The 27914-nt window shown below is 47.9% G+C and overlaps 1 protein-coding gene across 2 annotated transcripts in view; it reads left to right on the top strand.

Annotated features, from left to right (window-relative positions):
* The first annotated feature begins 23893 nt into the window (after window positions 1-23893).
* Window positions 23894-27914, top strand: part of SMAD3 (SMAD family member 3) — a 115660-nt gene continuing 111639 nt past the window's right edge. Inside the window, exon 1 of one of the 2 annotated variants that reach the window (XM_033107593.1) lies at window positions 23894-24564. In XM_033107593.1, coding sequence (XP_032963484.1) covers window positions 24359-24564 — 206 coding nt within the window. In that variant the 5' untranslated portion in view covers window positions 23894-24358. Of the gene's footprint in view, window positions 24565-26815; window positions 26837-27914 lie in introns of those variants that run through there. The other variant, XM_033107595.1, reaches the window with a different exon arrangement.

Here is a 27914-nt window from a genome sequence, read left to right as displayed (position 1 = left end):
GAGTGAAGGATCCGGCTGCAGCTGGCTTTCACTTCCCGTGGTGCCTTTCGGTCCTACGGTCGGGGTGCTGACCCGGGTCCTTCTCCTTTTCCATCCCCTTCTCCAGCCTTGGCCTGTGGTTATTAATGACTACACTACTTCTCTGTGACCTGTAAGAACCCTCTTCAGCAAAGATCCATTTACTCACAATCAGAGGGCAGAAAAAGCAGACTGACATTTTTTAATAATTAGCAGTGACAAAGAAGACTGAAACACATTGAGTTTTATCAACAGATCCCTCTTTTACCCAGAAAATTGTATTACCCTGCATCCCCTACACGCTGAGCTTTCTGTTTAATAGATTATTATTGACTGCAACGTACATTACCAAAGTCTGGTCTCAGAGGAGTTGAAGGGGAAAAACCCAAATAATTGAAAAAGCAAGAGAGCCTGCCGAAATGTTAGTCCCTCAGATAGATTTTGGAGGAAGGCTGGGAAACGAAAAACAGAAAAAAGCAAATTAATTAAGCTAGTAACAGGCTGAGGTCTAGCCTAAAGCAAACGTTTTGTGGACGAGCTGTAGAAATGTTAGGTGTCTGAGGGTTTAATCATGGAATACCCAGCAGAATTTTAACCAGCAGCTCAGACAGGTGTTGCTCTAATTCCATGGTGTGTGCCAGACCCGGGTAGCAGCTGGGTCTCGGTTCCCAGCAAGGAGAGTATGTCCTTGCTGTCTGATCCATTTGAGAAATTGCTCTTCCACTTTGTAATCTGAAATCTTTAATAGCTCACTCCCTTCCTCCCTCTCTCCCCCACCCCTGCCCCAAAAGTTAGCCGTACGTGTGAATGGACTTCATAACAGACTCCTCCTATCATGTCAACACCATGTCAGGGTATTAACTACTGCCTATGGAGTCACCATCTTGAGCTCAGTTTCCCTCCCCAGTATCATCCTGAGCATTCAATGGCTCCCTACGGCCTTTAGGAAAAAGCTTAGACTTCTTTGTATGACATTTAAGGTCTTCCAAGTTATCGTTCCAGCTTCCTCTCCAACAACTCCACATCATACACCATCTGCCCCAGCCAGGCTACCTTGGCTTTGGCCTTCACTTTTTCCCTCCTATGTATTCAAATTCTCCCCAAATCATATGAAGGCCAGAGAAAAAGAGATTTGATCTTAGCGAAAATTTCCCTTTCCTTCCCCCAGCCCTAGTGATACTTCCTTCCCTGCCTACAACACTCTGGGGCACTCTTTGGACCTTACATATTACAAATATGAACAATTTAACCCATCATCTGCATATATCTTGTTTCTTCAACCATGTACCCTGTTTCCCTGAAAATAAGACCTAGCCAGACAATCGGCTCTACTGTGTCTTTTGGAGCAAAAATTAATATAAGACCCAATCTTATATTGTGTTATGTTATATAAGATGCGGTCTTGTATTATAGTAAAATAAGACCAGGTCTTATATTAATTTTTGCTCCAAAAGACGCATTAGAGCTAATGGTCTGGCTAGGTCTTATTTTCTTGGAAACACGGTAATAAAAATAATAACTTCTGAATGAATGAATGAATGAATGAATGAATGAATTTGCAATTAGTCCTTCACAAATACTCCATGGCAAGGCAGGAGCAGAATGATTTGCTCAAGGGTCTGCAGTTTAACGTTCCATAGGCAGAAAGGGAAACTGTCATAACAATCTATTAGTAGCCTAAAGGTTAGCTCATTTAACTGACCAGCTTCATTAGGGGTTGTTAGCACATCAAAGCAGTGTTTATTGAACCTGGAAAAGTGTCAAATTGTGCTTAGGTTCCTCTAACTTCTACAGAGCTAGGTGATAACATCTGCTTTCTTTTCAAGAGAAAAATAGTTTCCTTTCCCTGAACACACAATATCTTTGTTCCTTCTGTTGACTAAAATGTCAAGCTGCCTTGAGTTATTTAAAGAGACAGAACATGTCTTTGTTCCTCAAAGATATTCCCCTTGGATTCCTTTCACTGACAATAAACAGCTTCACCATTTTAAGATGTATTTGCTTGCTTTTAAAGGACACCATCGACACGCCATTTTCTGGTTGCTGTCTCTATGTGGAGTTGCTCTGGCTCCCCTAAAGTCGTTTCTGTGGATACCTCACTTGTTAAATGTTGATATAGAAAGACCCCAAGCTTCATGTCCCTTTCCTGGAGGAAAAAAGCAAAAACAAAAACAAAAAACCCCCACCATTTCCTCATTTTTTTTTTGAAGAGCTAATAACTCCATTTTGCAATCACACCATTTAGGCCCCAGCAGTTGGAACCAAAGGATGTGGCTGCTTACTGAAATCAGATAAAATGGGGTGGCTGCCCTGGTTACCGAAGAGACAAAAGCACATTTTCTAGGATAAAGAGGGCCACATCTGGGAGCCTCAGACCCTCGCCTCTTCCCCCTGGCTGAGGCCTCTTGCTGTCTGTTCAAATAGGAGCAGAAGAAGAATAGTTTCTAGTGCTGCCTCCTGACGTTGGGAGCCTCAGTGTGGGAGCAGAGGGATGGGAGCAGTAACCTAGACACGTCTGGTCTAGTGGGTGGGACACTGGGCTGGGGGCCTGCAGGCCCAGGCTCAGGCCCTGACTCAACCAGCCGTTTGGTGACCATAAGAAAATCACCTTCTCCTCTCTGGGCCTCAGGTTCCCCAGCTATAAAATGAGGGAGTTTCATTAATTGTCTTGGTTTGGGTTTTCCCGGAAGCTGACCTTGAGTTAAGGATTGAACTGTAAGTACAGTTGTCCCTCCATATTGCCCAGGGATTGGTTCCAGGACCTGAGGATACCAAAATCCCAGGATGCTCACGTCCCTTATATAAAATGGCACAGAATTAGCATATAAGCGACGCACATCCTCCCACATACTTTTTATTGTCTCTAGATTACTTATAATACTTAACGCAATGTAAATGCTATGTAAATAATTATTATACTGAATTATTTAGGGAATAATGACACAGAACTAAAACCCATACAGGTTCAGTCCAGGTGCAACCATCATAGGCCTAAGAACATAGTAAATGTCAGCAACAACATAAATGTTTTTCAAATATATTCAATTTATGGTTGGTTGAATTTGTGGATGCAGAACCCACAGATGCAGAGGGCTGACTGTAGTTCATTTGGGAGATGAACCCTGGACACCCAGGAAGTATGACAGGGGGAGAAAGAAGCCAGTACAAAGTGTTTTGTTGAGCTGGTCATCACCATGGGCAACTGGGGCTCAATCCCGATGGGGCGTCTGGGAGACAGCGGTGAAGCACACCTGAGAGGTACCTGCCCGAGGAGTGAGGAAGCTGGGGATTTGTCCACCACATCGTCATCCCTCACTCACGAGGGCTGTTTCCAGGAGCATTCGCTCTTGGGCACTTGGGGCTTACCCCGCACTAGCCCAAGGCGCTTGCAGGCCGTGGAAGTCAGCAGGCTTCAGTGAGGCTGAGGGGGGCCGTAGGGCAGCCCCCTGACAGCAGCTGCCATAATAAGTTACCTTCACACCTCCTCCAGCGCCAGAAAGCTATGAGCACGCGATGCGCAGAGTGGGTGAATTCAGGGCCTTGGTGTGCACACAGAGCAAAAGGACTGCACCGTGCAATCAGCAACATCCCCGGCCCCTTCCCCATGATGCTAGACTTCTAGGCTGTACCCAGAGGCTGATGCCAGAATCCACCTCTTCAGTCTTCACAGTGAGGAGTTCATCCACCGGCCACAGGAGAAAGTGATGTTCTTATAAACTCTGTCCCTCCTTCCTCTCCCATTGCATCCAGGATATTGACACCTCCCTCCTCCACCCCAGCTTCCAGAGTGTTTCGTAGTCTGGTTCCAAGATACCTTATTCTTCTCTGCTTTCCAACACAAACCCTCATTGCTGTCAAGCTTTCTCCCTCCCCACTTCTGCATAGGCCATTCCTACCTCTAGAGCAAGGGTGTCCAGACTTTTTTCAGCGTTTTTCACCAAGGGCCATATGCGGTAAAATACACAAACGGCCGGCCACTCACTCGAGGTGAAGTACGTATTGCCTCACCTGGTTTATTTAAGTCAACTGAATATACTTTTGGAATTTGCTGCGGGCCAATTAACAATGCATCATGGGCCGCAGTTGGCCTCGGGCCGCAGTTTGGACACCCCTGCTCTAGAGAATCTTTCATCTAATTGATCTGTCAGAATTCAAGGTCCCACTCAAATGTCACCTCCTCCAGGAAGTACTTCATGATCATCCTAGGGTTAAACATACCCTTCTTCTCTAAGCCTATGACACTCTCATAGATAGATAATGGCACTTCTCAGAGACATACCTAGCTTCCCTCAAATGGAGGACATTCTTCATTCTGTCTCTTGGCTATTCGTCTTGTAGTGCCTAACAAGTGTCCTAGAGACAGGAAATGTTGAAATAAAGAGTGAACCAACTGATTCAATTCAGCAAGTATTTATGGGGCATCTCAGTATACAGATACCATACAAGGAGCAATGGGGTAACTCAAAGATAAATAACACCCTGCCGTGGCTGAGCAGGATTTGAGGGTCAAAGTTATCCTAGGTAATAGAAAGTTAGAATTTGTAAGGATAGCCCTTAGAGATCACCACGTCCAAATCTCTTCCTTTGCACATGGGGGATTACCAGAAGGAAAGTGTCTTGCCTGAGGTCACATAGCTCACAAGTAAGTTTACATGTATGTATTCACAATAGAGGGTTCTAGACTTTCTTACCTGTGCAAATTCAGAGACAATCTTCTTTTTTTTCTTTCTTCTTGTTTTCCACTTCGAAGGAAAAGGAAATTTAACGGCTTCTCTTTCTGATGAGACGGGGCCACGAATAAAAATATCACTTATATAATAGTCATTTGCCTTAGTCATGCAGCCCTGCCGAGTGTCATTGGAACAGAAAGATGATTAAGTTAAACACTGAATATTTATTCTCCTGTGGTCACCCTAATTGGTTCTGCCACTGTAATTGATTTGACAGGTTATTTTTACTCAGAATGAGCTGGGTTCCTCTGCTTGTCGATTTGCCAGAGCCCGGGCCAGCAATTGTCCAGATGCCCAGATGTGTGGAATTGAGAACGAGAGGGAGGTCCCCAGCCTGACCTGGCGAGAGCTGAGCTGGTGCTGTGCAAGTGTGCGTGTGTTCCTAAACACTCACTGTGTTTAGGCAACTGGGGAGACAAAGGACGGAGAAGCTCAATAGAATGTTTCAAGGGATCAAATTGGGAAGGAGCTGGATAAAAACTTCACACGATGGGAAACTATGTGAAGGACTTTACCCTACGGGCAGAGGGAGCCTCACACGGCTTGGAGCAGAGGGGTTGGGGAGACCTTTTGGCCTACAGGGCCTTCTGTGCTTTTTGTCAGTTCCAAGCAGCCACCTCTTCCCACCCCTGCACACTGCTCCCCAGAGGACAGAACACAGAACCAGCATTCTCTGGGAGCCTGCAGCACCGGCCACCTACACATCCGGCTCCGTCTTCGCACATGGCTCAGTGCCTTCCCCTGCGTGCGGGCTGTGAAGGGAGAGTGTTGGCAAATGCCTAGAAACCCCTGGGAGGTCTCCAGAGGGGACAGGTGACCCTCAAGGGGGCTGGCACCCTGCCAAGATACAGGCTCTGGATTAGGGACATTTCAGTGACCATGTGTGACCTTGGATATCATCTAACCTTTGAACCTTAGACACTTAATCGTCTGTCAACATGAGGTCACCATAGTCTATCCCACCCCCTCACTAGGTTGTGATCAGAGTAATCCCAAGGAATAATCACTGAGCACATACAACAGGCCGAGCCAGGACTAAGGACTTCCCGTGCATGATTGTGTGTCACCTTCACAGTTCTGTAGAGAAGGTACTATTATGAGTATTATTCCTCACAAATAAGGAAGCGAGGCTCAGAGAAGTTAAGTAACTCTTCTATGGGCACATGGCTCATAAACGGTAGAACTAAGGCAGACTGACCCCAGCCCTTGTCTCTTAACACGATAAATACTCCATTCAGTGTGATATTCCAGGAAAAAAAATATTGGAAGCCACTGAACGTACACGTGCTGTGGAGTATGGTAATGTGAGCAGGTTACCGTACCCAGAGTAGTACAATGCTGAGGAAAGGACAAGTGGAAAATGCAGCCCCACCACTTGCTAGTTTTCTAACTTCTGGAGCATCCTTCCTTCTAATTTGGAAAATGGGAAGAATAATATCCATCTCACTCGGTTGCTTTTAGGAGTCTACGACAGCCCGTGTAAAGCCCCTCGTGTAGGGCCTGGTATACAGTAAGCACTCAATAAATGGCAGCTCCTTTCCTCCTTTTTACTTATCCAGAAAGCTGAGCTAATAGAACATCCACTTCCCCCAACTCTCCTGGAATAGGGAATTTCCTCTGCATGTAACTTAGAACAAGGGCACAGGTGTGTGACTCTCCAGTGGCCTAACCAAGCCCTGCTCAGCGGCCCACAGCAGTCTGAGCCAGGCCCTCAAGGAGCCCAAGCCACCGCCCTCCTGCCCACATAGCATCCAGGACGGCTGAGGTGGCCCACCTTGGAGCGGGCTAAGGAAGTGAGGTCACAGCCTCTGACAGCAATTCGGAAGTTGGGAGAGGCCTGCCAGCCCCTGCCAGTCCCAGGACCTTCACAGAGCAGTTGTTTCATGGTTCGGCTGGAATTTCAGGCAAGAATGTTCAGCAGACAGCAGTGGGGCAAGTGTAAATTCCAGAGGCTGAGGCAACATTTTGCAGGGGAATTTTTTTCCCTGTCAGCCTTCAGCCTCCAGGAAGGCCTTCCCGGGAGTGCGAGGCGCTTCTTGGGCATGGAGCAATGCCAAGATGGCCTAGGAAGCAGCTACTCCCAGGGTCCAGAGGAAATAGTAGGTACATCTAGTATGTGCCAGGCACTTTTACACAGATGTAACCATTTGATGGTTCCAGCTGGATTCAACATGCAAACAGAAGTCAACTGTATTTCTTTCCTGTCTTTTTTAGACTGCTCTCTTTCTTCTCATCCCCAAATAAAATCGCAAACAGGCCTTATAGCTTTCCTGGGCCTTTTTAGTTTTCAAGACAGTCTCACTTCGATAAACAGAAAATCAAATGTAGTTTGATATCAAAACTCCATGCTTTTATCTAATTAAACCTCCTGTCCTGTAGGCCTACTCTAGGCTTCAGACGGCACTGGGAGCCAGAGCCACTGCTCACCTTTCTTCACTCCAGCTCTGCTCCCCCCTCCCAACCCATTGCTGCTTTGGCCCCTGCAGGGCTGCCACAGGGGTGGAAGAGAGGCGAGGGGCAGGAAAGGTCAGCAGTGAGGGGAGTGGTGGCACTCTGGAGTCCGCCATCTTTTGTGGCACCCTGCTTCTCCCCCCTCTGCTACTTACTCCTCCCTCAGCCCTGGGCGTTCAGCTCTATTAGGGTCCCTTCCCCCTTTCAGGTGTTGTCTGCAGTGGGATCCAGTTGAGGGGACCCCAACTGGGACGCCCTTGACCAGACAACAGTGGGGTGCTCCCTCCCAGAGCAACTGCCTCCTTGCTCCAGCCCATCCAAGTATCTCCTTACTGTTAGGTTATGCAGGACTGTGTCCCCAAGTCCTGCAAACTCGACCGAGCTCTCGAAGCGCTCTCTTGAAATACATCTCTCCTTCTCCTGCGTGTCAGGGAACATACGACATGCTTGCAGCTCTCTTCAAAGAATTTCTCACAACTGTCCTCTTTCAATGTCACTCTCTGTTATCGTGTAGGTGCTGCAGAATGTTCCACGGTCCCTTAGATGGCCCAGGACCTTGCTTTAGGATCTGGGGGTTTGGGGCACCTACTGCATTATTTCAGGCCTTTAGAGTGTCGGCTGAGGTAAAGATAGCTAGTGCCCCATTGGAGCATCTTGTTAGGAGAGTTTCTTAATGTAACGATCGCGATGGGAGCACTTGTGTTTCTTGAGTACTATGTGTCAGCCATTGTACTCGGCAGCTTAGATGCATCATTTCATAGCAATTGCCATCTTGCAAAAGGAGGAACTGAGACTCAGAGAGGTGAAGTGACTCCCCAAGGTCACACAGCTTGGCGGTAGTGGAGTTAGGATTTGAACTTAGACTCCTAGGCCCAAGCCCCACCTTCGTCTACCACGCCAGGCTGTTTCTTTCCCCTCTGCCAGACACGATCTGAATCTTCTGCTCTTGGAACAGCCTATTTCTCTCTAAGTACCTCTTGTGCTTTCTCTCTGTCTAGTGTGTGCTCCTGGTAGTACCTCTGCCCCATCTGTATTTTTGAAGATCCAATTAAAAGCCCACCTTCTCCATGAAGCTGTTCAAGGTGATTTCTCCCTCCCTGCATAAGAAACACTTCTGAATGTAGGTGGTACTTCTCCTGAACTTAGCAATGTTCATTCCCATACACATCTTTTTGTTTGAGAAGTTTTTAATCAGTGTACAACATGAGCTATGTGCTCAAATCTTATGCATGCAGCTTGATGAGTTTTACAAATGAATGCGCTTGTGTAAATACCGCTTGGATTGAGATATAGAATATTTCTAGAACTCCAGAAATTTCCTTCATGCTGTTCACAGTCAATCCCTCCCCATGGTGGCATCAATTTGCAGTCCCACCAGCAACGTGCGGGAGCTCTGGTTGACCTGTACCCTTGTTAATACTTGGTGTTGTCAATCTTTAAAATTTGAGCCATCCTAATGGGTGTGTAGTGGTACGGCATTATATTATATTTTAATTTGCATTTTCTTGATGATTAATGATGTAAAACACCTTTTTTCATGCTTAGTAGCCTTTGGGCATCCTCTTTTATAAGAAGCCCATTCAAGTTAGATTTTTTTAAAAAAAATTGAATAATCTTTTTCTTATTCATTTGGAGGAATTTGTTATATAATTTGGATGAGGTCCTTAGATATTTGTATTGCCAATATCTTTTCCTACACTCTGTGTTGCTTTTAAATCTCCCTTCATTGTCTCTTTTTATGAACAGTTCTTAATTTTCATGAAGTCCAATTTATCAATTTTTAAATTTTATCAAATCTTTATGGGTAGTTCTTTTTGTACCCTGTTTAAGAAATCTTCACCTGCCCCTAGGTCATGAAGCTGTTCTCCTACATTTTCCTTTAGAAGTTTCATCATTTCCCATGCACATCTTTATACTCTAACTACATGTATGTGTATCATTAAGCATATACAATATTGTTTTGCATATCTTTAGATTTTTATACAAATAATACATAACAGTAATAACATAGCACTATAATAACATATTCTTCAACTTGCTTTTTGAGTACATTTATGAGTTCAGTCTTTATTGATATGTGTAGCTCTCCTTCACTCACTTTCACGGAACCAAAGTTAATTTCACTGCATACATAGATCCCCATCTGTTTACCTCTTCTCCTGCTGGTGGACACGTAGGTTGTTTCCAGTTTCATCATCACAAATAACACTTCTGTGAACACCTGCCCAGGTGCTCCCGCTGAGAGTGTCTGTGGGGTGCACAGGCTGTGTTTTCAGAGCTGTAGGCACTCAGCCCTGGAGGAGGAGCCTCAGGGCTGCCGAGCAGCAGGACTGCGGAGAGAGATGGGTGGGTGGATGCGGTTGGGGTGCTGGGGAGCCCCGGCTCTGGACCTTCCCCCATTTCAGCCAGAGCAGATTTGCTTTCTGACCTATCTTTCTATTTAACTCTTTATTTATCAAATGGAGTCTGCTTTAAAAAACAAAGTTTGAAAACAAGTGCTGGAGTTAAGGCATTGTTCACAGTGTTACAGGTAAAAGAGGACTGTGTCAAATAGGAGGACATGAGTGACACCCCAAGCCAGCTTTAGCCCAAGCCAGTCACCGTGTGTTGTTAGTTAATTCTTCACACGCAGCCCTCCTTTTTCTTTCCTCCAGCTTGATTTCTGTACCCTCAGTGTCTGGCTCACTAAGCATTTGACAGGTTGGCTGATGAATAACCTTTTGAATAACTTGGCACTGTACTCATCTCACACTTGTATGTATTGCATTTTGCAAACCACTTTCATATCTAGCTTCCCTTCAAGCCAGGCAAGTCAGAGCCTTGAAGATTACACAGTGGAGGAATGACTGACTGTTCCCACTTCACAGAGGAGAACACTGAGGCTCAGGGAGGTGAAGAGACTCAAAGTCACATGACTGGTGGAACTTGGACCCAGGCCTTTGAATTCTGGCATTGTGCGTATTGCACTGGTGTGAGTGGCCTGAGAACACGGCCTTAATCCAGACATTAATTAATAACTAACCTGTGCAGTGCTCTCTGCAGTTTACAAGGTGATCTCCCTTACAAAGTGTCTAATCTCCACAACCGTTCCATTGCGTGGACACTATAATTATTACCCTTTTTCACAGAGGGGAAGCTAGTGCTCAGAGAGCGGAAGTGTCTCACCCAAAGCCATACAACTACAGAGGGACACAGCTGCACTCAGTATCTAACTCCCAGCTTTCTGGTCCCCCCTCCTCTGTTCCCTCCCTCACCTTTACTCCCAGAAGCACGGCCTGAGAGATCTGGGGCAGGTGAGATTTTCAGCAGCCCTCCAAGTCCACCCTCAATAACCTGAAGGCCTGGCCCTCCCGGCAGGCCCAGGAAACCCAGAGGCCCCTCCCATGAGGCCTGGGGTTGTTTTTCTTATCGAAATAAACTCTGTACAAACATGGCCACATTACTCATAAGTAAGTTATTTGCCATAGCATAGCCCAGAGATGGAGAAATTAGTTCACACTGGAACTGTGTCTTAACCTGGTAAGATAAATGGGACGTGGAGTGTTTGCCTCAGGTCAGCAAAATCCAAAACCTACTTTTCGGGGCACCACACCCTCCATCTCAAGCCTGGGTACACTTTTGCCCCTGGTCGATGAGTCCCACTGGAAGGCTGGCAGAACCCACCTGTGCCTGGGGACGAGGGCGAATGAGCTCCAAGGGCAAAGACTCTGTCTTCCACGGTCTCTGTCTCTTCCCACTGGCTCTCGAGGAAAGAGAAAGATAGCTTAGCCGAGGGGCGCTCTGCTTTATCCTCAGGCCTTTTGTAAAATGGGCGCTGGCGTCACCCCCTGGTTGCTGTTCCCCACATTTAACTTCTGGAGTTGGATCTTTCTCAGGAAGGCCCTGGGACCAGGGGAGGGGTTTAAGGAGCGCTTATGTAAATGGGGATAAGCGTAACTTAGCTCAGTGCCTGGCACAGTACTGGGGTGATTCCGAGGAAGCCGGGAGTTAGGGAGGTGGGGAGAAAGAGAGATGAAGACAAAAGCAGTGTATCTTGGCCAGCACCACAGAGCTTTTCAAAGGCTTTCACTCTACTCGCGGCTGTGTTCATTACATCATTTTATAGGTGACGACCTGGCTCTCAGAGAAGCTCGTGAGTTAGCAGTGGGAGTCGATCATCAAACCATGGGAACACGGGGTCTGCCTTTACCAAGGACTCTTGGACCTAAGATCTCAGTGGGATTCCTAGCAGAGCTGGGATAAGAACCTTCGCCCCTGACTCCTAGAGCAGCCGAGTGTTCCTGATTTCAGCAGAATGTTTCTAGGATGCCACCTCTGGCCCCTGGAAGTGACTGTGTTGGTCCAAGGAACATGGGGACTACCTAGGGCTTTTGTCCAGGTCTCTGGAATTGTGGTGTCCAGGCAGCCTGGTCACAGGGATCCCTTGCTCCTCTTTACCAGCTTTAGACCAATGGGCCCAGGCGTGGAGAGCTGTGGTTGTTTCACTGTGTGGGCCACACCCTGGAGATGGTGCCTGACTCACCTCTGCACTCCCACAGGGATGGCCACCGGGACAGGGCTGGGGGAAGACCCGGGGACGGCCTGAGAGACCTGGCCCCTCATGAGAAACTCGAACAGAAACAGTTCTAAACCTGTCAGCCTGAACAAGTGCCACCCATTCATGTGTGCTAAGCTCAAAATAGCTCCTTCTAGAGATTCTGATTGCAAAATCCTGGATGAATGCAAGGAAGCTGAACTTTTCTCCTTGGGCTGGGAGTGGGGCAGGAGGGAGGGTGGATTTGCTGTTGGCCTAAGTGCCTACTTGTTCTGCCTCCTGAGTCACCCAGTCTGCCAAGGGGGCACATACTGAGTGCTCCATCCATGTCCTAAATGGAATGAAGTGTGCCCACTTCCCAGGAGAGGACTCAATCCAAACAGTACTGTGTTGGGATGTGGGCAGAGAACATGTGCCAGCCCAGCATGCATGCGCAGACACACACACACACACACACACACACACACACGAAGGGGGAGTGGGGGGAGGAGAACGGGGGTGGGCTCAGCAACCTTCCTCAGTTCTAGTTTAAAGCGACAGCAAAATAAAAACACGTTGTTCCCTCTCATAACTAATATTTATGTTTGGAGCTTCCACATCTGGCCAGGTGTCGACTGACCCTTGGTGCTGACGGACCCTGCTGGATAAGTTTCCCACAGAAGGATCCGTTCCTAGGCCTGAACCGAATGGAACGCTGGGCCTGGAACCCCGAATTTCACAGAAGATGCCGTTCCACAAAGGGATTTTAGAATTTCCTGGTGCAGCCCCAAGCAGACACATGGTATGGGTAACACATTCCTACTTAAAACCAGCCTGGGTCCGTTGAAAGAATAACAACGATGGCAAAAATACACTTAATGAATGTGTCACACACCACAAAACCACGGAAAGTGGGGTTTGAGTTTGAGGGGGAGTGTATAATTGTGTGTGTTTTAGACATCAAGTTAAGGTAACACGGCCTCACTTGGAAAAATCTGAAAGGAAAAGGGAAGGAACTCTGTGTGAAAATATGAGTCCATGCTGGCTGGGAGCTCAACTCCACCCTACGCAGCTAAGCTTCAAGGATGGAGTGTTCTTTTGTTAGTGTGTATATGTTCGTTTTTCATTCATTCATCCAACAACGTATTGAGAGACTGCTTTGTGCCAGATGCTGTCCTGGACACTTGGTGACATATCCATTAATTAGATATTAATAGATGAGCTCCTGCTTGGTTTATTCAAGTCAGTGGGAGCAGAACTCTTATTTTCTGGCTTCCAAATTAAACTGCATGCTACCCAAGGGCAGAAAGCCAGGCTCTTCTCTTATGGCATTTCTCCTACAAAGCTCCCTGAGCAAGTGTGCCCACAATGGATCCTCAAACACTGGGCCCAACAGCTCACAAATGAAAGTGAAATCGTGTGTCCTGGCACCCCAGTGGGCGCTGGGCTTCCTTCCCTGCTACCATGTCCTCTCCTGCCGTCTCTCCTGGGCCTCCTGGGTGGCCTTGGCAGGATCAGGCTCTGAGAGTTTAGCAGCTGATTAAAGCTGACAAGAACTTGAGGTGTTACTCTCCCACAGTCATTTGCCTCTAGTTAGGGGATTCCCAAAGACCAAAGGAATGTGTCTCTAGGACGGAATTAGAAGGTCAGAGCTAGAAGAGGCACAAAGGCAAACAGGCTTCAACTAGAAGAATGACAGCCCCATGACTGAGTTTAAAGGAGTCCAAGGCAGGAAAGAACTCAGTAATCTACTTGAAGCATCTGCCATGAGTAATGCGAAGGAGGATACTTGAGCCGTGTCTTTACAGTACCCAAGGCTAGTCCAACCTTCATTTTACAGACGAAGAAACTGCGACTGGGAGTGTACATAACACGCACGTTGGGATCAGGTCCATGGACAGAACCAGACCCTCCAGACCCCTAGTACTTCTCTCAGTCAGTTCTCCTGCTACTTAGCGAGGCTACCAGCACCTCAGGTACTTTGCAGGCAGAGGTAATTCTTCCCCCAGTCACTGCCATCCTCTGTGTCTGTGAGGGAGGTCAGCCTGAAGGAGACCGGTGGATCATCCTGCACCATGCACCGAGGATTCTTTTGATTCCTGTCATGTCCTGGGAATTAGTTGAGGGCAGTAAAATATAGTGCAACTCAAACGGAATCCATCCCAGAAACAGCAGGATTGTGGTCCAGGTTGCGTGGATTTTAGCACCTGGCACCTCAAACCAATCTTCACATAAATCCTTCTATGCGCACACGCTGCAGACCAGGCTTTCTGTCACCCCCTAACCCAGTGTCCAAATGAGCACTGGGCTGAGAGTCTGCCATGCGAGTCAGGATGCCACATTTCAGTTATGAGACCTTGGACACATCACTTAATCGTTCTGGCCTCAGTTTCCTAATTATTAATTCATTTATCTGCCAAACATTTATTAAGAACCTTTGATATGCTCCGGCACAGGTGTTGGGGATAGAAGAACAAGACAAGCTCCTTGACCTCAAGGCACTTAAAATCCAGGGTAATGGACTGGTTAAATAAACAAATAAGTACACTAATGGGTTTTAGGTATTAGCATCGGGTCTGAGGAGGGTAGTAGGGAGATGGAGCAGTAAAGGCTTTATGGAGGGGGTGAGGCTGGAACCTAGTTCTCGACGAGGAAGGGGTGCTCATCTGGTTGAAGAGGTAGGACGTAGGGATTGAAGGGGATGCAGAGGACATGGACGGCAAGAAGGAGTGGCATGAGCAAAGGCACAGCGGCACGGAAAAATCAGGAACCTTTGTGATTTGCTGGAGAGCAGATGCGATGTGACCCTGCAAGAGAGATGAGGCAGAGAGAGGCCGGCTCCCATTTCTCAGCACCGTCTAAGGCCTAGGAAGGACTGTGGATGCCACTCTCTAGACCCGTGTCGTCCACACGTGGCTCCTGAGCATTTGAAATGCGGCCAGTCTACATTGAGAGGTAAGTGTAAGACATACAACAGATTTCAAAGAATTGGTACAAAGAAGAATGTACGGTAGAGATACTTTGTTTATACTGATTACATGTTGAAAGGACATATACTGGCGACATTGGGTTAAATAAAGTATTAAACCTAACTTCCCCTGGTTTTTTTTTTTGCTTTTTTTAATGCAGCCTCAAGAAAATTTAAAATGATATGTGTCACTTGCATTATATTTCTATTGGACAGCACTGCTGTAGCCAATGTAAATCACTGAAAGCATTTTTTTTTAAAAGGAGGGGAGATGCAGATAAGATTTGTGCTTTAGAATGCTCGCTCTGGCAGGAAGTAGAGAGCGGAGACATCAGAAAATTTTGGTAATAATTGTTGGTGAGCAGTGATACGGGCTCGAATTAAGAAGGAGGCGTGGTGATGAGGAGGTTGATTCCACAGTGTTTGGTGGCAGGTAAATGGGAGTGAGAGAAGGGAGGAGTGTTTTAGGCCGCTGGTTGGGTGACTGTAGACAATGGTGATGCCCCCTGAGGGATGGAGGACTAAGGAGGTTCGTGGAGGAAGCGAATGAGTTCAGTTCTGAACACTAACTCAAGGTGGCTGTGGGCCTTGAACACCCAGGTGACAGTTTGAGACTGGAGCTCTGGAGAGGAGTTTGGCTGGACAAGTAGATTTGGGCGTCAGTTTATAAAGGGTAGGTGAGACTCCAGGGTAACAGATCACACAGGGAGAGGATGTAAAAGAAAAGAGGCAAACACCTGGCTCTGGAGAACCCCAACACCTAGGGGAGGGCAGGGGAAGAGGTCTGAAAAATGTATCAAATGCATGGTTACATATACTGCCTGCCAACAATAACACCCTATGGTTCCTCACCTTAGGGCAGGCAGCTAGCTCTCTGCTCCATGCTGAGAGATCTTTCAGCATAGACACTTTTTCATTTGCTGATTTAAGAAGAAAACCAAATAAACAAACAAACAAAGCTCTCTGGCCCCCTTGAATGGAGCTATTGACGACTAAGGGAGACAATAAGAGAAGATTCTGCCACAGATGCAATCTCACTTTATATAGCTGGTATGGTGAGGGTAGGTTGGTACAATCGCTTTTCAGGAGGCCATTTGGTAATGGCATCAAAAGTAGCTATTCTTCTAGGGACTTATTCTAAGAAAATAATCAGAGATATACACAAATGCATATGTACAAAAATGTTTAAAGCAGCACTTTTAGGTTACCAAATATGGTTGGAAGCAAACTACATGCCCAATTGTGGGAAACTGGTTTAGTAAATTATGACAGAATGCGTCACAGGTGTTCAAAATAAGGTAGTAAAGGTATATTTATTGACATAGAAAGATGTTCACGGTATGTTCAAGGAAAAAGCAGGTGACTGCAGTAGGGTTATTTCTAGTTACTGATTGTTGTTTGTCTCCAGCATGGTGAAGAGCAAGAACTGTCTGGCAGGGCCATTGAGTGAGGTCACTCACTGATGTCACCTCACCACGCCTCAGAATCTTCTTCCAGAAAGGGGATGATAATAACACCCACTACAGGCAGTTATAAAAATTAAATTAGTTAAGCTAATCCATGGAAAGTGCTTAGAACAGGGCCTAGCACTCCTAAGACCTCCATATGTGTTAGCCATTGTTATTGTTTTAAAAAACATCTTTCTTGAGATCAAATTCACATATCATAAAATTCACCCATTGAAAAGTGAACAATTCAGTGGTGTTTAGTATATTCAGAGTTGTGCAACCATCACCACAGTCAATCTTAGAGCATTTTCACTACTCCAGAAAAAAACCCTGTACCCCCTAGAAGTCACTCCCCACCCCGCCTTCTCCCCCAGCACCTGGCAACCCCAAATCTACTTTCTGTCTCTATAGATTGGCCTATTCTGGGCATTTCCTAGAAATGGAATCACACAAATTGTGGTCATTTGTGACCTGTTTCTTTGCTTAGCATTATGTTTTCAAAGGTCATCCGTGCCATTTCAATTGCAGATAGACTTTTTTAAAAAACTGATGTCATTATAAAAACATTTAAATGTCCCTACGAAGGAAACATATTACTTTTATAACAAAAACAACCACCACCAATCTCTTCTGTTTTTAAGCTGGCCTCCCTCCTTTTGCTGAGGTTGAATCCCCGGGGAAAGGGACAGCTTCCCTTGTCTCTCTAACTTTTATTTCATCCCTTTAAAGTCTGCATCAACCACAGGATGTTTCCAGATGCTGGGCTGTATATAAGATGCAGAGTATTCTAGACGTGTGTGTCATTTTGAGAGGGGAGAACGCTTGCTTCTCCTTGTGCACACCCAGCGACTGACAGCACAGACGCACGACCAGGCCTCCTGGTGCACCAGCAACTCTCTCAGAGCTGACCGTGCAGTCCAGATAACCATTGCCTCGGCCCTGCCACTCTCCAGAATCCACCCGCCTTCCTCACACTGCAGAGACCCCACTCCACTCTCACCCTACACCTTGCCTTTCTCTCTTTAAAACCTTTTTTTAAATTGAGGTGTAACTTTGATAGAGTATACTCTATTCATTTTTAAGGTAAAAATCGCATGCCAATATATTAAAGATGATTTAAAGGCATATAATCTCACTGCCATTGTAGAAGTAGATTTTCATTGCAGGACACCACTCTTTGGTGGCTGCCCATAGGCGCATGTGCTTTTAAAAATAAATACAATTGTAATGAACCAACAACTTTCCAACTACTATTTTTTAGGTCCATATGGCACATTGAACCTGGACTGAGAGAGATTCTGGGCCTGAGCCAAAGGCTGCATTTATTTGTGATTCTGATTGTCCCAGAAAATAGAAAAGGGAAACTACAGTGACCTCTGTGAAGATATATACATTACAGATGCAAAGACAAAAACCTGTGCAGCCAGGGAGAAAACTTACACAATATATACCCATTTTACTTAAACAAATAGGGCTGGACTCTGTGAAGTAATGTGATCTGAACAAGACAGATCTCAGAGGCATGAGCAGAAAGAGATATGTAACATACACACATCTAAATTTCAACAACATCTTTATATACAGAGAGAGTATACCAACACACTAGGACATACACAAATGGTAAAATCAAACACACACACACACACACACACACACACACACACACACACACACACACACACACCCCTCATACCTACCAGGATCACAGACCTTCAATTTTGAATGCTGGGAAGGAGCTCCTGCAGGAGAACTCAAAATAGCCCTGTGAACCCTGCCCTGGGCTCCATCTGCCTGCCCACAGGCCCATCCTGTCCTCCCCCTGCCCTGGCCCTGTGCCTCAGGCTACACACAACTGCAGGTGGCTGTCCCCAACCCCAAGTCCAACGTGGTCTTTCTCAGTCCCTTCCTTGGACAGTGCCTACACCCAGCTCCTCTGTCACAGCCCCCTTCTCCCAGGGACTTTCTGTAATCTACACCAGGAACCCTGCAGGGGGACTTTGGGGACAGGGGCCCACACAGGGCTGGCAGTCAGGGGTCAGCAGTCCAATCTGGACAACAGTGGCTGGACTCCCTGCGTCTCTGGACCCTGTTCTGTGAAGCAGCAACAATATCAACCATCCTGTGGTGACTGTGAGAACGACAAACAAGAACCCACCCTTGAAGTCCTGGGCCCAGAGCCTGGTGAAGAGCAGACCCCCCCAATGGCGTGAGTCCCGGAGTCCTCGTTCCCTTAGCTGTCAGATGGAGGCAACAGCCAAGCCTGCATATTCCCATGAGGCAGGCATTTTAAATAATCTTGTCTGCGCTCTCCAAATGTGAGATATTGTGATCACTGGGCCGGAAGGTGGCTCTGAAGCAGAGGTGAGGTTAGTCGTACCCCTCCCTTAGCACACAAGACTCCAGCATCACAGATCCAGGAAGTCATTTAGTTATTTCCCTGTTTAGCCTCATCCTCTATTCCCACACTCCCACCCTCGAACACCTACTCTGTTGTGTTCAATGTGTATTTTTTCTTATATATTTTTTATTGTGGTGAAATACATATATAGATAACATAAAATGTATCATTTTAACCATTTCTAAGTGTACAGTTCTGTGGCATTGACTACATTCACATCATTGTGTAACCATCACTACCATCCATCTCCAGAACTGTATCTTCCCCAGTTAAAACTCTATACCCATTAAACACTACCCATTCCTTCCTCCCCAGCCCCTGGCAACCACCATTCTATTTTCTGTCTCTATGAATTTGACTATGCTAGGTACCTTGTATAAACGGAGTATACAGTATTTGTCGTTTTGTGACTGGCTTATGTCACCTAGCACAATGTCTTCAAGATTCATCCATGTTGTAGCATGTGATAGGACTTCCTTCTTTTTAAGGCTGAATACTATTCTGTTGTGTGTATACAAGGGTGATCACAAAATACGGTGAATGTTTAAATTTTAAAAAATTTATTACAGTAAAAGACACATTGCCATTAATTCCCCTCAAAATACTCCCCCTCGCTTGGAACACACTTGTCCCATCGTTCTTGCCACTTTCTGAAGCAGTTCTGGAAGTTCTCTTTTGTGAGTGTCTTTGCTTCATCCTCCATCGTGACAACGCTCTGTGTCACACATTGCTTCTGGTATGGCGATTTCTGTCACATAAAAACACTATTGTATGTCCTCATCCATCTATTTACCGGATCTGGCACCATGCAACTTCTGGCTCTTCTCCAAAGTCAAAATGACCATGAAAGGAAAATTTTTTGAATTGATTCAGGACATCGAGGCAGCCACGACAGCACAAGACACTCACGAAAGAGGACTTCCAGAACTGCTTCAGAAAGTGGCAAGAATGATGGGATAAGTGTGTTCAAAGTGAGGGAGAGTATTTTGAAGGATATTAATGTGTCTTTTATTGTAATACATCTTTTAAAATTTAAACATTCATCGTATTTTATGATTACACCTCGTATCCCACATTTTGTTTACCCATTCATCCATCAAGAGACACTTGGTTTGTTTCCCCCTTTTGGCTATCATGAATAATGGTATTATGAACATGGGTATACAAATATCTGTTTGAGTCCCTGCTTTTGCTTCTTTTGGGTATATACCCAGAAGCAGAGTTGCTGATCAAGTAGTAATTCTATGTTTAATTTTTTGAGGACCCAACATACCATTTTCCACAGTGGCTGCATCATTTTATATTCCCACACGCAATGCAGAAGGGTTCCAATTTCTCCACATCTCACCAACTCTTGTTATTTTCTGTTTTACATATATACAGAGAGTGCCAAAAAAAAAAAGTCTACGCATTCTAAGAACGGAAAACACTTTATTAAAATTATAATACTCAATATATACCAATAACCAAAGATGAATACAAGTCGTGTGTATATTGATGGCCATCCTAATGGGTGTGAAGTGGTTCAATGTGTATCTTTTTGTTTATATGATTTGTTTCACAACATATATTGTTATTTTGGTTATATGTAATTTTTCACATGAGTAGCATAGTTTTTTACTTCATTCTCTGTGTTACTATTTTCATTTTTGGAACTGTTTTTAAGATCAGTCCCTTTATTTTGTGTACACAGAACTTATTGCTTCTAACTTTTGCATTGTGCTCTATGGCATAGAATACTGAAAACGTACTGTGGGCTTATGGCAAGCTCTCTACATGGGTTATTTGAGTCCTTACAGCAACCCTAAGAGGTAGGTGTTATTATTATTCCCATTATACGGATGAGGAAACTGACACACAGGGAGTTGAGGGACTTGCCCCAAGTCACACAGCTAGAAGTGGTAGAACTAGTTTAACTCAGATCTGTCTGGTGCCTCTGGAGAGTTCACGTGTATAAGCTGCTATATATAGAAAGAGGTCTGGCTGGAGACTGTGGCTCTCTCTTAGGTGAGGGCACACTGATGAGAGTTCTAGTCCTGGCAGAGTCCTAACGTATCTCTAGACGTATCACCTCCCTTCACCAGATGTCACTTTATGTCTGTGTCACATGAAGACAGGACCATTTTAATGCTTTTTCTAGATTCACAACTTGTTGATGAAACACCCTTTCGCCAATGGAAAAATAATCAGAATTGAAGTCAGGTGTTTGTTTCCTTCCACTGTTCTACCTGGGAGCTGCTCCAAACACATGAAAACCCTTTGGCAAGTCCGCTTACGTGGTTCCTCCCTGATAGGACTAACTATTCCCAGGGAAATGGAGTCGCAGCCTCCGGCCCCATCCCGCCTCTCTTGAACTTTGCACCTACCGTGATGAAAAATTAACCGGGCTAATGTTTCCCTTCCAAGGACAACTTCTGCAAAGGCCCGGGCCTGGGAGACCAGGCTCCAGAACAGAATTCCTATCCACCTGGAGCCGCCAACCCACTCACGGCCCAAGTCAAGGGCGCACGCAGGGTCCTCTTAGCACCTGGAGCAATCCAGTCATCAGCCCTCCTCACTGCTTTGTGAAACTGGGCTTATTCCCTCAACTCTCTTCCTGTGGAGAAACTGAGGCTAGAGGAGAAAGAATTAGCCCAGCAACGGTACTTGTTGGACTCGCATGTGGATCCAGCACTGTTTTTCTGCATGTACAGCTGTCCCAGTCACATGGATGCCAGCATACGAAGGAAGTTCAGGAAAGCATGGTTAGTTACACTAACTAGCGGCTATTTCTTCCTCTCAGGAAAATGACAGGACTGAATGAGGCCCCTTCCAATGTCATGACTTTAGAGGGTTAGGTACATACCAGATCCTTCCACTACATATAATCCTCAGATCTCTTTTAGGCTCTTTACCTCCACAGTGCAAATCGCCTCCTTTCATCAGACATCTCTTCTACCAGTGTAAAATGAGGGACTTGCATTGGAGGAGAACAATTTTAAAGCTCTTTCTAGATACACCACTCTGCACAGTAAGGACCGTTCCCTCCATCCTTACCGTTGAGAGAACAGGTGCTCATGGGGTGAAAGGAGGGAGAGAGCCAGGATTGAAAGCCCAGCCAGTCGTTGATGGAGCTTGAAGACCTTTGTCTTTATCCGACTGCCTTTCAACAGTTGGACCTGCTTGATTTGATTCCGGTGAATATTGTATTACTGGGATATGACGAATGCAATGGCTCCTTTCGACCAGACACACACCTCCCACCCCTTCATGCTTCTCTAGGCCTTGAGCTGGTTGAGGTTAGGGAAGCTTCATTTTTCATTTCCCAGAAATGAGTGCATGTCTAACTGACCTGGGCTCCGTCACCCGCACCACTCTTCATGGCCTTAGCAGTGGCCCCAAGGTGGGGTTCCTCTCATTTACAACATTTGACTGTTTGCAAAGCTTTTCATGTTAGAGTCCCACGACCACCCTGGGAGGTTGAGAGGAAAGCTACTTCTAGCCCCATTTTACAGGTGAGCAAACATTTCTTGGAGTGTGACAATAGCGTGACTGTGTAAAGAACTTTTGTTTTGCAAAGAGCTCTATCAATGATGTCATCTTTGCCTTCCACAACTATAATAAGGCTGGGTGCAGTGGCAAGAGTGCGGACTGAGGCCTCACAAAGCACGGGGTTCAGATCCCAGCTCTTCTGGTTGGAATCCCGAGTGAGTATTGTAATCTCTCTGCAAATGGGAGGCCTAGGAACGTCTACCTCAACGGCTATTGCGAAGATTAAATCAGAGGACAGCACTTGGGTACCTGGAATGAAGAAAGCCATCTGTGGATTGCCTTCCTTCGCTTTTTTGATGAGAGCTGGGAAGTGGGGAGTGAAACCTAAGGCTTACAGCGGCTTTGGGTTAGCCAGAGGACCAGCCAGGAAGAGTAAGCAGGTACTTAAGCCCCAGGTGGGGTTCAGGGGTTCTCTTTTAAGGTCCTTGTAGTGGGGACTTAGGACAGAAGTGTGAAGAGCCAGGCTCAGCAGCAGCCGAAGCAGCCAACAGGCTTGTGGGAGGCCGTTCTCTCTGACAAGGCAGGGACCCCTGCAGCTTCTGGGCCAACTTTGTGGATTCTGCCCTACCTCACAGGGCTCTGTAACTCCCCAGGCCTGAAGGTTTGCAGATAACTTCTTTCTCACTCCGGGGGGTTTCCTGCTGTTAAAAACAAAGGCCTTAAACACCAGGCTACAGGCATGGTAGGGGAGGGGCTGCAGGAGAAAGGCCCTGGGGGCCTGGGATGACTAACTCCTGAAAGAGGCTGAGGGCTTTGTGGGCAGATGCCCATGAATTCTGCTAGTGGGGAGTAAAGCCCCAAAGTTCCTCAATAGCCTGGTGTTTCAATGCCTCCCACCAAGGCTAACTTTGAATATATAAACTATCCGAGTACTCCCCTTCTGCTCTACTTTTTGCGAGTTCACAGCTTTGGAAACAAAGCTCTCTCTCCATCTATTTATTGGGTGTCGAATTTCGGATCTTACTGTATCATAAGATTCCAAACACCCGGTTATGTTTCCTCTGAAAGAGACATTCTAAAGCACCCCCGTTCCTTACTTCTTGAACTCAGGAGATGTCTTTGAGGCTTATTTTCTACCGGGCACTCAATTCGCAAGGGCCCCCTAGCTCCAGCTATTATTCAGGGAGTCACTGGGGTCCCCAAAAGTCCACTTTTGAATCCCAGTTCTCCCGCCTCCCAACTCCCTCCTTTGCACCTAGTTTCGGGGCTTTCAGCCAGTGTGATCTCAAAATTGAAAGAATGAAAACAGCTCTCGGGTCGCCAGCGCCGGCCAAGGGCCCTGACCCGGACCAGCGCTCGCGCGTGCAAGTGTGCGCCCCGACTTCCTGGGACTCGGCTTTCGGTGCGCCCTCTCTCGGACCAGGGCCCTCCCAGGGGTGCACCGCCAGCCTTTGGCTGTACGGCGCTCATTCTCTGCGAATCTAACCCTCTCGGGCCCGCAACTTCAACTGAGCTTCCTGAGTGTGGGTTCCGCGCCGGGGGCCCCTCTCGCGGCTCCTTTCCCACGACTTCCTCCAGGCGCCGGCCGGACTCAGGTCGGGGCCGCGCGGGGTCCTGCGCGCTCCAGCCAGGGCCGCCGCTGTCCGGGATCGCCCACGTGGGCGTGCTCCAGGCCGGGCGGGGGAGATCGGGCGCCCTCCCGGAGGCTGGGGGCGGGCAGGGCGCCCGGGGGAGGAGGTGGCGGGGAGCGGGGGAGGGAGCGGGGGAGAAGGCGGGGAGCCCCGGCGGCAAGGGGGCGGTGACAGCGCTTGGAAAGGAGGCTGCACGCGGATTTGCATGAAACACAGACTGGGAGCGGGCGGGAGCGGGAGCGGGAGCGCGGCGCACCGCCCGGGCCGGCCCAGCGAGCGAGCGAGCGAGCGGGGAAGGAGGAGGGTAGCTGGGAGGCGAGGCTGCTGAGTCGGAGGCATCTGCGCATCAAAGCGATCGAGGCGAGCAAAGTTTGGGTGGGGGTTGGACTTTCCTTCCTGGAGGCGGCACCCAAACAGCCACCCCGTGCGGAAACCCAAACTTTCTTCTGCCACTCCGAGGCTCGCGGCTGCAGCCTCCGCCCCGCGTTCGGGGCCTGGCCGACCCGGCGCCGCAGTCGTCCTCCCGCCCGCTTCCCCCACCGTCCTTCTCAACGCCGTGGGAGCCCCGCAGGCTGCAGTGCCGAGGCCCGGCCCGGAGCGCCGGCAAGTTCGCCGAGAGTTGACGCGAAGTTTGGGCAGCCCCGGCCCAGCTCCCTTCTGCGCCCCCGGCGTCCCGCCGCGCCCAGCCCCGCCGGGGGCGCCCCTCGCCGCCCGCGCGTCCTCCCCAGCCATGTCGTCCATCCTGCCCTTCACCCCCCCGATCGTGAAGCGCCTGCTGGGCTGGAAGAAGGGCGAGCAGAACGGGCAGGAGGAGAAGTGGTGCGAGAAGGCGGTCAAGAGTTTGGTCAAGAAGCTCAAGAAGACGGGGCAGCTGGATGAACTGGAGAAGGCCATCACCACGCAGAACGTCAACACCAAGTGCATCACTATTCCCAGGTGGGGGCCCGAGCGACCCCGGGGGCGCGCTGGCCCAGACCCCTGGCGCGGCGGGGACGGCCGGGTGGGGTTGGAGCGGGAGGGGTGTGTGTGTGTGTGTGTGTGCGTGTGTGTGTGTGTGTATGTGTGTGTTGTGTAAGGGGAGGTGGGAGTGCGGACAGAAAGGAGACCCTGAACAAAACCTTCTCTGCATTCGCAGATTAAGAGCCTGGGGTTTCCACGCGGCATTCTCACGCCAGACCTCACATTTCGCTTTTCACCTCAGGGAAAGAGGGGTACTGCTGGAATTGTCCGCCCCCACACCGGGGAGCTGCGGGCTCAAAGTTGAGGCCCGCTTTGTTCAGCTCCGCGGGCCAGAGCCCCTCCTCCGCCGCCGCCTCCCGCCCCCGCGGCCCGCGCTCGTGGAGGTGGTGGTGTCTCTCCCTTTCTTTTCTTCAGTCCTGTCCCCCCACGTCTTTCCTCGTCAACAGGAATGCAGTCGGTACAGCTGGGGCTGTGGGTGAGGAGCGGGAGCTTCGTGATTGACAGATTCCTTCTTCGTTCTCTCTTTGCCTTCGGGATTAGCATTTTTATCGAGTATTTTTAGACTTGGTTGTGCCAGTCTCCCGCCCCCTCTGCACACATTCACTTTGGTTGCAGTGCAATGCTGACTTTCAAATGAGAGACAAGTGGCAGAGAGTAGGGTCTTCTCCCCTGCCTCCTGAGACTGCTTTTTGCCCTCCTTTCAGTCTGAGACTGCGGGTTGATGCAGAACAGAGAGTGCTTGGAGCTGAGGAGATAACAAAACTCACCCCAAAGTGGGCCTCGAAGCGGCCCTTGCATTCCTGCAGAGCCCTCCTTCCTAAAGCGCTTTGCCATCTGCCTGGACCTCCTTTATCCGCCACCACACGCTAGCTAGCGGGGTTAGGAGGGAGCTCACAGATGGCTGATAGAAGGGGTCAGTGACTTCACTCCCCAGGGCCTTCTCTTAGTTTAGCTGTGCCTGGATGGAAATTGGGGTATGAGGGGACACCTTGGCCTCTTGTCTCTTCCTCTCAGCCCCCTCTAAAGTCTGACTCTGCACCAAAGGAGTGTGTGTGTGTGTGTGTCCTTGGGGTCCCAGGCTGCAGAGGCATGAGTAGAGTGTTCCTAGGACCTGAGTCCCACAGAGATTGTCATCCTTACTCGTGGGCCAGCAGTGGTCCCCATCCTTGGCCACCTGCTTGGGGCAGCTGTACAAGGGCTGCCAGCCGTGTCAGGCAGGCACAAAGCAACATCTGTCCCTGGGAACCCAGGGCAGGCCTTCTCTGGAAATAAATGCCACATATGGTGGGAGAGCTGACTTAAAAAATAATAATTTTTTTTTAACTGGGTGGATCCAGTCAATAAAGGGGGAGGGAAGGCGGTGTACTGTCTGGGAAGTGCGCTCTGGGCGTGTGATCCGAAGCCAGAACTGACTTCAGAGGAGGTGGTGTGATGTGATGGTCACTGAGCCCTGGGTTCTGGTCCCAGCTCTGGTTCTTCATTCTTCTTTACTCCTTTAGTCGGGGGTGGGTGGGTGGGTGGGTGAGTAGGGTGAATGAGTGATGAATGTCCTACTTCTGCCTGGGGAGGGGTTTGTGAGACCTGCCCTCTTACCTGTCCAGGAGCAGTAAGGACAAGTGCCTTGTGCCTTGAAACAGAAGGGGAAAAAAAAGGTATCAATTATAAAACAAGCAGCTGTGTAAAGTGTTTTACAGTTTACAGAGCACTTTCACATGGTGTTATGAAATCAAGAAAGAAAGAAACTCCTGGAAAAGAGATAAGGCAATTAGGCTTAAGGTTTATCTCATTTGTAAAGTCGAGAAAACTTTGGAGAAGAGGTGAAAATGCTTGCTATTGTAGACATGGGATTCTGACCCAATGTGCTCCTTTTCCTACCCCATGCTGCTATTTCCTTTGAAGGTTCTGAATAGTTCTTTGCTGAATGCTGAATGCTGAAGCACTATTAAGGAGACCAGGGGTGGATGGAGAGGTGGAGGGCAGTGTGGATTTATGTTGGTAAGTTTGCCAATGTTCAGTCTGTGTGCTGGTGACAGCCTGGAGGAGAGGGCTTGCTTTTTCCCCTGCCTTGGTAAAAGTTTGCCCTCTGGGGGAACCTAGCTATGGCCTGCTTTTCCTTCTTTTACAGTTGTCTGCAGCTTGAGGCATATGAATGCTTTGAATATTTCTGAGTGTTCAAGCTAACTTGCCCCCTGGCTTTCTCATGACCTGTTAGGACTGGGGGCTTCTACTACCTGCCTGGCAAGGACTGGTAAGGCAGACTTTTTTTTTTTTTTTTTTTGTCTTTTCTCAGTTAGGGAAACCCAGTTGCTTGGGTGGATCCAGACAAAATGGATTTCCATCCCCGGATTTTGTGCCCACGCCTCTGGGTCACCTTGTCTCCCTTGGCAACAGCTGCTACTGTTTTGGTCGTGGGCAGACAACTAAAGGCCACGTCTTGGGGAGATGGCTAGCTGGCCTCATGCTGGTGATATCGTTCTGTCTGCTAAGCTCTGTAGACTGTTGTGTTGCTTGTCAAATTGTCTGCTCTCTCCACACTGCCTTTTATGAGTTATCCTACTGTGTATGGCGGGTGGGGGCACTGGGTACTTAAACGTACTCTGCAGGTCTGGACCTTGGGGGTTAAGGACCCCTCAGTCTAAGGAGATTTTGACAGGCGTGTTTTGGCTACTATGTAATCATAAGCGGCAACAGTAACATTTGGCAATTATAACTGTATATTAGGGCCTTCCAGACCATGCTTGCTTCTCTATTACACCAGCTCTAACCTGTCTCAGTGATCAGGAGAACTGGAGTGATACAGGCTTACTGATACCAAGAATGTAAAAGAGACCCATGCCAAGGAAGTGGTGAGAGCTTGATTTAGATACACTGACACAGGGGCTGTCAGGATACGCTGAGGTCTGGCAGGATGGCCAGGACTTAGACAAGTTGTATAACAGTATCTCACTCCTCACCTGCCTAAGTACCTGAATAAAGCTGCAGGTATCTTCCTGGCTGATTTATAAGAATGGAGTCTTAGCACTTGCCACCGAGGGACAGGGAAGGTGTGTGCATGTTATGTCAGCAATAAGAAGCCAGGCACACTTAGAAATGACTGTTCTGATGGACTCTTGATAAACTTGTGCTTCCACCAATGGGATCCATGCCTTGGCCCAGTCGTTGGGAACTGGACCCAGCTTATGGCCTGGTTTGTTTGGAAGGGAATTTTGGCTTTCTTGTGTCGAAGCACCCAGTCCAGAGGAAATGGGGGAATTTTCTTATACACGCCATCTCCTCCCTCTCTGTGCTTCTCTTCTTTTAGCACAGCCTCCTCCTGTTACCTGCCT

This window comes from Rhinolophus ferrumequinum, chromosome 6 (assembly GCF_004115265.2).
Source record: "Rhinolophus ferrumequinum isolate MPI-CBG mRhiFer1 chromosome 6, mRhiFer1_v1.p, whole genome shotgun sequence".
Lineage (NCBI taxonomy): Eukaryota > Metazoa > Chordata > Mammalia > Chiroptera > Rhinolophidae > Rhinolophus > Rhinolophus ferrumequinum.
Note: the sequence above shows the minus strand (reverse complement) of the source record. Positions and strands in the feature narration are given on the sequence as shown.